The sequence below is a fragment of the Elephas maximus genome, chromosome X (genome assembly GCF_024166365.1).
Source record: "Elephas maximus indicus isolate mEleMax1 chromosome X, mEleMax1 primary haplotype, whole genome shotgun sequence".
Classification (NCBI taxonomy): Eukaryota; Metazoa; Chordata; class Mammalia; order Proboscidea; family Elephantidae; genus Elephas; species Elephas maximus.
This window is the reverse complement of record NC_064846.1, coordinates 106260814-106272978: the sequence shown is the minus strand read 5'-3', so window position 1 is coordinate 106272978 and position 12165 is coordinate 106260814. Positions and strand designations below refer to the sequence as shown.

Below are 12165 nucleotides of genomic sequence, written 5' to 3'. Positions count from 1 at the left end.
CCTGACCGAGGCCACACAGCAAATCAGTGACAAACCTGGGACTTGAATCTAGTCTCCTGATTCCTTGTGTGATGTTTTTTTCAGTATTGTACCACAACTCCTCCAACCTCCTGCCTCCCCTAGCCTGATTGCTTTCCTTTGTAATACTGCAGAGACTTGTTTTTGCAGTAAAAAGTCTATATCTGACTAAGACAGTGAAATGCCTTGATGGAAAAATCCAAATCCAAGTCAGGCTAAAGGTGGATGAGTATTAGGGAGTCTCCCCACAAAAGCAGTAGGACATGGGATGTGAGGTGAGTTCCGCCTGCCCTAGCAGTCGAGGAGACAAAGAGAGGTCCTGCCAGCTTGTTGAGGACAGCTGTGGTCAACTCCTACAAAGCAAGAAAAGGAGGCAATATTTTGCTGTCTCTGCCACTCTCTTGCCATCCAGATATTTGAATAAACAGGCTGGCTGTCAAAAGCATCCCCATAGTAATTTCAGCTTCATTTGTCAAATGAAAAAGAGGAGTGATAGAGGAAACCTTCAGACATCTCCCTTGCAGAGGAATTGGAAAAGGTGGTAGAAGGTTGGTGGCACGCAGGCAATTGGTACCTGCTCAGTAAATCAATGTCTGGCTACGAAGTAGGAGACTTTGCATTCTGTCCAGTCTGGGCACTGCCTCGACTTACTCCATGGACATTCTGGGTCTCTTGGCTTAACTCCAGTTTCCATCCATGCTCCATGCCAGTCTATGGGGAGCTAGAGTTCCTGAAGCACCCCTCTCACTCCTCCACCCTCCAGGGTTCCTGAAAAATAAACAGATGAGTAAAAGTATCACCCATCCCTCTAATTAATTATAAAGACCTTAGAGCAGGTTGGGGTAGCAACAAGAACAGCCTCTTCCCAGGGACTGCAGTTTCTGGAAAATTTCCCTTTCTTATTTCTGATGCTGAGGTTCAGTTGAGCTGTCACTTTACCACCTTTCACATTCATTAAATCCACTTGAAAGGAAGGGAAAGGAACATATTCCTGACAGCTGCTTTTTAACTTTTTTTTTCCCGAGATTTTTACCAGGAGTCCCCAGGTTTGTAGCTCATATTTGGAGGGCTTAATTGCACATGGTTGTGATTTCCTCCTCGTGGTGCCCTTCCCAGCCTGGTTGTGTAATACCCAAGGGCCTGATCCAGTTTACCACTGGATGATTGAATCCAAAGAAGTTGGAGCAAACCAGAAACACCAACATGATGGAGGCAGCAAAAGCATCTATTTAAAACTTAAGGTGGTTTAATGAGGCATGCTCCTGGGACTGGGAGATCAAATGCGGAGCTGGATGGATTTATTATTTCCATGTCCTCCTGGAAGAGGCAGCATTGAAAATAAACTGGATGAAAAGGATGGTATTTCCCTTGTCCTCTCCCTGGATTTGCTCCAGCCACAACTCCACATCAGATAATTGTTCTTTAATTAGAATGGGGTGAAATTAGGCAGGGTAGTATCCTTCACTTCTCTGAGGCTTTCTCCCCAGGGAGGGAAGGTGACTGAGCTGGCAAGAAATCTTGGGTATTTTTAGATGGCCACAATTCGTTCAACACCCACTGAAACATTTGTTAAACATATATCTGTATGAGTACCTATTATGTGTCAGGCCTTATTCTAGACTTTGCAGATAAATCAGTGAACAGGACAAAGTTCCTACCCTCATCAAATATATATTCCAGTAGAGGAGAGAGGCAGCAGACAAATTAATGGCAGGTAGTTAGAGGAGCTATGAAGAAAATTAAAGTAGGGTAACAGACTAGAGAATGATGGAGGTGCTGTTTTTGATAAGGTGGTCAGGGAAGATCTCCCTGAAGAGGTGACATTTAAGCAAATACCTGAAGGAGCAACCTATGTGGCTTTCTCAGGACAGAACATTCCAGGCAGAGGGAAGAACAAATACAAAGGCTCTGAGAGATAGGAATGTGTGCTCAAGGAACAGGAAGGAGGCCAATGTGACCAGAGTGGAGTGAGCGAGGGGAAGAGTGGGAGCAGATGAAGTCAGGGAGGTAATAGGAGGTCAGATCATATAGGCCCTCATATGAGTGAGATGGGAGACACTGTAGGGTTTTAAGCAAAGACATAATACTAGGTTACTTATGTTTTGAGAATCTCCTCTCTGCCAGGCCCTGTGCTTGACATTGGGGTATTGAGATGAATGAGATGTGGCCTTGACCATCCAGTAGGAGCAAATACATTCTAGACAGAGGAAAACATGTAAGTAAAATCCTGGAGGAATGGGACAGAAACAGAAGGCCCTATGGTGTTGGTGGGGCAGTGGGAAGGGATTGCACTTTGGGGGACAAAGCAAAGAGATGTGTGGTGTGAGTTGGGCAGAGGAAGCAAGGTTGAGGACTCTGGCAATGACAGAGCCCACCGAGTTTGTGTACCACCTTGTTTTTCACAGCCCTTTCCCTTCCACAAACTGACTTGATGCCCTCAAGCAGCCATGTGAATTGGACCAAACAGGAACGGTTGTATCATCCCCATTGTACAAATGAGGAAACTAAGGTTAAGAACAGTTATTTCCCAAGAGCACAGAGTGAGTTGGTGACAGCACTGTGCCCAGAAAGCAGGTTTCCCAAGATTCTTGCCTCATAAGTCTTCCGTGGCCACTGGTTGCTCCACTAGGGACTCATTCTACTGTGGTTTGGTGTTCAATAGCATCCACTTTGGAGGGACTCCAACCTGAGTTCTGCTACTTTGTGCAGATTAATATTCTCTGATCTTGGTTTTGGGAATAATAGCAGCGCATACCTTATCAGGTTGTTGGGAGTGTTAATAGGAGATGGGATGTGTATAGTACCTGGCACTCAGTAATAGTAAAGATAATAGCTATCAGTTATGTAGAGCTAACAGTGTGATATGTACTTTTCTAAGCACTTGATGTATGTTAACTTATATAATCCTCATGACAGCCAAATGAGGTCAGTACTATTATTATCCCCATTTTAAAGATGAAGAAACTGAGGCACAGAGAGGATATGTGAGTTTCCCAAAGTCACCTTGATGTGCATGGGGGTGTATTTTTTCTTTTTGCTTGATAGAGTTGCATGTGGCAGGTGCTTTAAAATGTAATTGGGGTGCCCTTGCCTAGTGCAGTGGGTGGGCCAGATGACACTGAGTAGTCTTCCTAGTCTAAGCATTCTCAGTTTAGCAAGTGGTACCTTTGAAAATCATCCTGACCATTTTTTCATGGCATTGGCCTCCTTTTACAGCTCTTTTTCACTTCATACATATTCAAGATAGAAGGTTGCACATCTTCCTGGCCTGCCTCAGGGTAGGGCATAGCAGACTAGTGCCACTCTCAGCTTTCCATTCCTCCCAAAAGAAAGCTCTGTACTGTTCCCTCACCCTGAAGGCTCTCTCTCCTAGCTCTGTGCTAGTGTGTTAGCTCCTCAAAGAGGAGTTTTTACCTAGTCCCTGGGTACTCCTGAGGCTGAGCTTGGAGCCTGGAGTTGCAGCAGATCTCTGAGCTTTTTTCCTATTATTAGAAAGTAATTCTTCTGAGCTCCCTTTTTCTTTCCCATTGCTTAGACTGGAAAAAATTCCTGTGTTCCAAGGGAAAGATTAGTCCAAAGGACTAATGGACCACAACTCTCACAGACTCTGCCAGACTGAATCCAGCACAAGAAGATGGTGCAGAGCTACCACCACGGACTGCTCTGACAGGGATCACAATAGAGGGTCCCGGACAGAACTGTAGAAAAATGTAGAACAAAATTCTAACTCACAAAAAAAGATCGGACTTACTGGCCTGGCAGAGACGAGAAGCCCAGAGAGTATGGGACACGCTTTTAGCTCAGTAATGAAGTCACTCCTGAGGTTCACCCTTCAGCCAAAGATTAGACAGGCCCATAAAAGAAAACGAGACTAAAGGGGCCCACCAGCCCAGGGACAAGGACTAGAAGGCAGGAGTGGGCAGGAAAGCTGGTGATAGGGAACCCAAGGTGGAGAGGGGAGAGTGTTGACATGTCGTTGATAATCAATGTCACAAAACAGTATGTGTACTAATTGTTTAATGAGAAACTAATTGGTTCTGTAAACCTTCATCTAAAGTACAATAATAAAAAAATTTTTTTAATTGCTGTGCTCAAGAACACCATTTACAGATGCCTCTCACTTTGTCCCACTGCTCTGCCTGGGCTGTGTGCCCCTGATTATTTCTGGATGAATGCAGGTGCCCCCATCTCTAACCTTGACTTTCAGTGCAAAGCTGAGATCTTAGCAGCACAGTATCAAGGCTGGGCCCTTAGAGATCATCCTCATATACCTCATTTTACAACTGGGGAAACAGACTCAGAAAGAGAAAGGCGCTGGCCCCAGTATAATATAGTGGAAAGAATGAACACAGTGCCTGGAGCCCAAGAGATGGGGTTTAGGTTGAGGATCTATAGTTAACTTTGATCTGTCCCTTGATCTCCCTGTACCTCAGTACTGTAAAATGGAAACAAGAAAATCTACCTCCCAGGGCTATTATGAGGCTCATGAAAGTATCTAGCACAATGTCACACCTGTATTAAAAAAAAAATTGCCATCAAGTTGATTCCAACTCAGTGACTCTATAGATCAAAGTAGAATTGTCCCATAGGGTTTCCAAGAAGCGACTGGTGGCTTCGAACTGGTGACCTTTTTGGTTAGCAGCTGTAGCTCTTAACCACTATGCCACCAGGGTTTCCTGTATAGGTGCTCAGTAAATATTAATTCTCCTGAGGCCTGGCTCACTGTTTGTTCCTATCTTCACATAGCCCTGGAGGTAGACTTGTGTTCCATGAATTCTGAGCACACCTACATTAGTCTCCCCATTGACATGTAAGCTTGAATACAGGGGCCGGTATGGCTTGGTATCTGAGCTCCACACACACACACATACATCTGACCTAGCAGAGTCATCATAAAGAAGGAGGCCCTTGGAAACTCTGTAGACTTAAATGGGCTAGAAATCAGGTGTCTTGGTACTTTTTTGTGTCTGACTACATGTGACAAGGAGGATAAGTGGTTCCAGGCTCTTGAGATAACATACTAAGGAGGCATGTGGTAGTGACATCTCCTATTTTAATCAGGATATTTTACTTAACTGAGAGGAGAAAAAAAAAGTAATTATAATAGGATGAGTGGATTCTTTTTCTCTCCTACCATCATCTTCATCCTTGCCTCTCCTGTCCCCTCTACTCATCTGGGAAGCAGAGAGATTTCTACCACCTCCTCAGACTTACTCTTCAGATACAAGAAAGAGACTAGGAGATTAGAACCAGAATCAAGAGACTGGGGCAGAAAGAGAGATTCATGGAAAGAGGGAGACTGAGAGAGATTCAGAGACAGAGAGAAAGAAAACCTCATGGTAGTTGTTGCCTGCACGGCTAGAGGACAGCTGGCATAGAAGGGCTGTAGCAGTCCTGGGTGGTGGGGCTCATGTGGTCTGAGGGTGAACAAGAGTGCTGAGTCCTTCCAGCTCATGGAATTGTAAAGTTTCTCGAGGGTACCGAATAGTCCCTTTGTCCTTTCTTCCCCACTAGACCCTTTCTGGCTTCCTTTCATCCCAATCTATGTCCAGCCCTGAGTGCTTCCAGGCTGGCAACAGGGCCATCACTCCTGCCTGGCTGCTTCTCACCATCACATGTCCTTCCCAGGGTGAGGACATCCTAGACAGGAGCTCGGAGCTGATCTACACTGGAGAGATGGCCTGGATCTACCAGCCCTACGGCCGCAACCAACAGCGGGTCTTCTTCCTGTTTGACCATCAGATGGTCCTCTGCAAGAAGGTAACCGTGACCTCTTTTTTTCCTTGAGGATGATGGGCACCTCAGGGGACACAAGCCCCTCTCTCTCCATCATCCCTAGTCTCTTAAAATAGTGGAGAAAAAAGAAACAGGAGATTGACAGCAATTCCATATCAGGGGCACTGGTGTGGCGTGAACATCACAGGCAAGACTAGCTTATGGTCAATGAAACTCTGAAGTTGGCATATTTTGCTTGGTATCTTTTTTACCCTCTGCCCTACTGCCCCTCCTCGTGCCCCTTCTCACTCCCTTCCACCCAGAGTTTATAGCCAGATAGATGGTTTATACCAGTTGTTTAAAATATTGAAATATTTCCATTCCAGTTTGTAAGCAGTAGCTTCCCTAAGCACCCCCTCCCCATTTCCACTCCATAATTCTGGCCACCTGGCCCCTTCCTGCCCTAGGAACCAGCAAGGGGCCTCCTACAGTTGCCCTGACAGGTAGGTGCCATTGTGGAACAGGAATTTCCCCCATGCCTCTACCTGTTTCTTAGACAATTCCCAACTGTGCTTTCCCCCGCCCCTGCCCGTCTCTGTAATCCATTTGAGGAGATACCTTGCTCCTGTTCTCCATATATATGAAGGTACTTCACATATATGAAGAGAAAGTATACCTACTGGTGGTTTCTAATTATGTGATACCTTCTTTACCTTTTACCATTCTCCCTCTTACCATGACACTTTTCTTTTGAAAAATGTAGGTAAGACAGTTTTCTTTCTTTTTGTCCCCTGGGATGGCTGTCTCTACTCCTCTGTGTCTCATTGCCTTTGTCATTCTAGTTATGCATGTGTTTTGTTATTTTCTTCCTGAGATGATAATTTTGGAAATTGTTTTGACACGTTGGGGGAAATTGTTTTAACACTTTGGGGAAAATTTCCCCCCTTCTTCCCCTTTCACTTTTTAATAGACGAGAGTTGATCCCCTTTCCCCTCTCCTCAGTCGACCATCCACTAATGTTACTACATTCCTACATTTGCCCCATACAACCTTTTCCCAGCATCTCTGTCCTCATCATGCCAGTTTGAGCATGCTGTTTTCTCCTGTGACACAATTGCTGTACATTTCTTTTGCTTTCACCATATTCTGTGGGGGATTCAGACCATATAGGTTATATTGATGCTGGAGAAAGAACTACTGTTCAGAGAACTTTTTTCATTTGGGCTGTTTCTTCTTGCACTGAAGGGCCAGACTTAGAGTATGAGCCATTTGGGACAGCTCAAAAATAGCAACAGAGATGGGGATAGATCAGAAAGGAAGATTTCAAAGCAGAACACCCAAATCTTAGCCTCTATCTCTTATTAACTTGCCTAACCTTGGGCCAGTCCTTTAACTTCTCAGGTACTTATTTTCCTCAATATCAAGTCAAGCCAATGATAGAGCTCATCACGGGAGGCATTGGGTAGAACCACCTGAAGTAGTGGGGATCAGTGGAGTATAGTGTTAAGAGCATGTATGGGCTTTAGTGCCAGATTAGAGTGCACACATCTACATTTTCCAATGAGCTCTGGGACTTTGGGCAATCTCTCCTTGCCTTTCATTATCCCCTAATTTGTAAAATGGAGATCATAATAGTATCTAAATGGAAAGGAGGTTGTGAGGGTTAAATGAGACAATATTGATGCAGGGCTGGGCACGTGGTAAGTACTTAGTAAATGTTAGCGATTGATATTATTACCATATATACAGAGTTATTAATCATTCATTCAGCAATTTTTTATTGGGAGGCAATATTGCACAGTGGTAGAAAGCACAGATTTTAGAGCCAGACAGTCTGAATTAAAAATCCAGCTCTGCCATTTAATAGCTTTTATCCCTGGCCAAGTTTCTTGACTGCTCTATGCTTATAGTTCTTCTTCAAATGGAATTATAACAGTACCTACCTTGTTGTGTGGATTATTCAAGTTAATAAATGAAAGCATTTAGAATAGTGCCTGGCACAGAATATATGCTATATAACCGTTCACTGTTGCCATTTTGTTATTTTGTTGATATTATTAACATCCACTCTTCCATGCTAGGATACAATGGTGAGCAAGATAAATCCAGTCCCAGCCCCATGTGCTCTCCCCAAGATCTAGAGGGAAAACGAGGGTGGCCCAGGCTAGGGAAGAGTAATCAGGGCCTCCTCTAAAGAGATAGAAAGGACCTTACTGACAAGCAAGTGAGACAGGCTGCAATTCTGAACAATTACATTCCCCAGTTTGCATCATCTGTCAATTGTACAAAGTGTCCTGCAGAATCTTACTAGAGTCCATGAGTATCTGGTGAGGCCAAATGGAAGAAACTGAGAGTGTTACAGCTATGTAATGTCAGAGATGGGGTAGGTGCCTTGCTGGAGCCAAAGGCTAGGGCCAGCACCAGGGTACCTGACTGCAGACTTCCAGGGCCCTCCTGGACAAGTACTAGATAGATAGATAGATAGCTTCAGTCAAGTCAGCTCCACCTCATGGCAACTTTATGTACAACAGAGCAAAACACTGACCAGTCCTGCATCATCCTCATGATTGCTGGTATGTTTGAGTCCACCTCTGTGAGTGCTGTGCTAATCCATCTCAGCAAGGGTCTCTCTTACCCTCACTGGCCCTCTACTTCACCAGACACGATGTCCTCCTCCAGCAGTTGATCCCTCCCAATGACGTGTCCAAAGCAAGCAAGTCAGACAGTTTTCTGATGTGTTCCATAATGTTTTCATTGGCTTATTTTTAGAAGTAGATCACCAGCCCTCTCTTTCTATTCTGTCTTAGCCTGGAAGCTCTTCTCAAACCTATCCACCATGTGTGATCCTGTGATATTTGAAATACTGATGACATAGTTTCCAGCATCATAGCAACATGAAAGCCATGACAGTACAACAAACTGACAGATGAGTTGTGGGAAGAAGTACTAGATTCTTTAATATCCTCTAACTCAGATGAATGGAAAGGAAAAGGAAGAATGATGGAATCCTATTGGAAAAATAATCCCCAATTAGTCAGGGAAGCTGTGATGACCCAAAAGCATCTATTTTGAGCATCTACTCACCTTTTTTTTACTCACCTGGGTTCTGTGGAGGCACTCAGACCACCGTTAACAATGAGCATTTAGGCAGCCTGATCTCAACAGGGCCACAGGAATCCAGGGCTCAAGAAGGATTTGTCCCCTTGCCATGTGTCATGGATTAAATTGTGTCCCCCCCAAAAAATATGTGTCAACTTGGTTAGACCATGATTCCCAGTATTGTGTGGTTGTCCTCCATTTTGTGATTGTAATTTTATGCTAAAGAGGATTAGGGTGGGATTGTAATACCACTCTTACTCAAGTCACCTCCCTGATCCAATGTAAAGGGAGTTTCCCTGGGGTGGGGCCTGTACCACCTTTTATATCTAAAGAGATAAAAGGAAAGGGAAACAAGCAGAGAGTTGGGGACCTCATACCACCAAGAAAGCAGCACCGGGACCAGAGCACGTCTTTTGGACCTAGGGTCCAAAGAATCTTCCTCCAGAGCTGACAGTGAAATCCTTCCCCTGGAGCTGACACCCTGAATTTGGACTTGTAACCTACTAGACTGTGAGAGAATAAATTTCTCTTTGTTAAAGCTATCCACTTGTGGTATTTCTGTTTTAGTGGCACTAGATGACTAAGAGACCATGTGAAGAAACCAAGCAGAAAGATCTCTGGGGCTTTGTCAGCTGTCCTCCCCTGGACAATCCCTGAGTGAAGCAAGACCAAGGAAGGAGCAGTGCTGGCCACAACCTAAATGGACAGACAAAACTAAACACTATAAAACAGAATTATTGCATCTCAGCAGTGTGGTGGCTAAGTGTCAAATGTGTAAGGGGCTTCTTAGTGCTAGAATTCAGAGAAGGGGTACCACTTTGCCTTGGGATGGAGGGTTCAGTCAGAGATGGCTTCTTTCGAGAGGAAGAATGTGAATTTGACCTTGAAGACTGGGAAGGATTGGAATAGGTTATGGCAGGAAGGAGGTATTATGTGCACCCAAGTTAGATCTATGATCTAACCTGCCTGAAAGATTATATGGAATTTTCAGGGACAGTGACATTGCTATGTAAATTGAAAAATAATCAGAGTTACCCTTGCTTTGATTTATTTTTGGTCACAATATTTAATTAATTTTGAAAGTTTAAATTAACTAAAGGAGGTAATGAGATTTATCAAAACTGGCTTAAAAGGGCTACAAAACACTGACCTGGGAGCAAAAAAGCTCAACATCATATTTAGCGGGCAAAGCTGACTCATGACTTGAAAACTACTTGTTTAGACTAGAGCTTACAGCATTCCTACAAGGTAAGGATGAGTCTCCTCATTTTACCCTTGAAAAAATTGAGGCTCAGAGAGGTTAATTGGCTTGCCCAAGACCACACAGCTAGTAGGTTAAGCAGCTAGAATTCAAATTCAGTACTCAGAATAAGGGCTTCAGACTCTACCTCACATACTTTCCACTGTTCTGTGCTGCTCTGTGGCCTTAGCTATCCTTTTTATATATATATATATATATATATATATATATATATATATATACATATTATTGTGCTTTAAGTGAAAGTTTACAAATCAAGTCAGTCTCTCACACAAAAACCCATATACACCTTGCTACATACTCCCAATTACTCTCCCCCTAATGAGACAGCCCACTCTCTCCCTCCACTCTCTCTGTTCGTGTCCGTTTTGCCAGCTTCTAACCCCCTCCATCCTCTCATCTCTCCTCCAGGCAGGAGATGCCAACATAGTCTCAAGTGTCCACCTGATCCAAGAAGCTCACTCCTCACCAGCATCTCTCTCCAACCCATGGTCCAGTCCAATCCATTTCTGAAGATTTGACTTCACGAATGGTTCCTGTCCTGGGCCAACAGAAGGTCTGGGGTCCATGACCACCGGAGTCCTTCTAGTCTCAGTCAGACAATTAAATCGGGCCTTATGAGAATTTGGGGTCTGCATCCCACTGCTCTCCTGCTCCCTCAGGAGTTCTCTGTTGTGTTCCCTGTCAGGGCAGTCATTGGTTGTAGCCAGGCACCATCTCGTTTTTCTGGTCTCAGGATGATGTAGTCTCTGGTTCATCTGACCCTTTCTGTCTCTTGGGCTCGTAATCGCCTTGTGTCCTTGGTGTTCTTCATTCTCCTTTGATCCAGGTGGGTTGAGACCAATTGATGCATCTTAGATGGCTGCTGCTTGCTAGCATTTAAGACCCCAGACGCCACTCTTCAAAGTGCAATGCAGAATGTTTTCTTAATAGATTTTATTATGCCAGTTGAGTGAGATGTCCCCTGAAACCATGGTCCCCAGACCCCTGCCCCTGCTACGCTGGCCTTTGAAGCATTTGGTTTATTCAGGAAACTTCTTTGTTTTTGGTTTAGTCCAGTTGTGCTGACCTCCTCTGTACTGTGAACTTTCTTTCCCTTCACCTAAAGTAGTTCCTATCTACTGTCTAATTAGTAAATGCCCCTCTCCCACCCTCCCCCCCTCGTAAACACAAAAGAATATTTTCTTCTCCGTTTAAACTATTTCTCAAGTTCTTATAATAGTGGTCTTATACAATATTTGTCCTTTTGCATCTGACTAATTTCACTCAGTATAATACCTTCCAGGTTCCTCCATCTTATGAAATGTTTTACAGATTCCTCACTGTTCTCTATCGATGCGTAGTATTCCATTGTGTGACTATACCATAATTTATTTATCCATTCATCTGTTGATTGGCACCTTGGTTGCTTCCATGTTTTTGCTGTTGTAAACAGTGCTGCAGTAAACATGGGTGTGCATATATCTGTTCGTGTAAAGGCTCTTATTTCTCTAGGATATATTCCAAGGAGTGGGATCGCTGGATCCTATGGTAGTTCTATTTCTAGCTTTTTAAGGAAGCACCAAATCAATTTCCAAAGTGGTTGTACATTTTACATTCCCAGCAGCAGTGTAGAAGTGTTCCAATCTCTCCACAGCCTCTCCAACATTTATTATTTTGTGTATTTTGGATTAATGCCAGCCTTGTTGGAGTGAGATGAAATCTCATTGTAGTTTTGATTTGCATTTCTCTAATGGCTAATGATCGTGAGCATTTCCTCATTTTTCTTTTAGCTGCCTGAATGTCTTCTTTAGTGAAGTGCCTATTCATATCTTTTCCTCATTTTTTAATTGAGGTATTTGTCTTTTTGCAGTTGAGTTTTTGCAGTATCATGTAGATTTTAGAGATTAGGTGCTGATCAGAAATGTCACAGCTAAAAGCTTTTTCCCAGTTTGTAGGTAGTCTTTTTACTCTTTTGATGAAGCCTTTGGATGAGCATAAGTGTTTGATTTTTAGGAGCTCCCAGTTATCTAGTTTTTCTTCTGTGTTGTTAGTAATGTTTTTTATACTCGTTATGCCATGTATTAGGGCTC

At 43.7% G+C, this 12165-nt stretch overlaps 1 protein-coding gene across 8 annotated transcripts in view; it reads left to right on the top strand.

Annotated features, from left to right (window-relative positions):
- Nucleotides 1-12165, top strand: part of ARHGEF9 (Cdc42 guanine nucleotide exchange factor 9) — a 284119-nt gene that overhangs the window by 249660 nt on the left and 22294 nt on the right. For all 8 annotated transcript variants that reach the window (XM_049872986.1, XM_049872991.1, XM_049872985.1 and 5 more), the window contains one exon: nucleotides 5647-5778. In XM_049872986.1, coding sequence (XP_049728943.1) covers nucleotides 5647-5778 — 132 coding nt within the window. The remainder of the gene's footprint in view (nucleotides 1-5646; nucleotides 5779-12165) is intronic.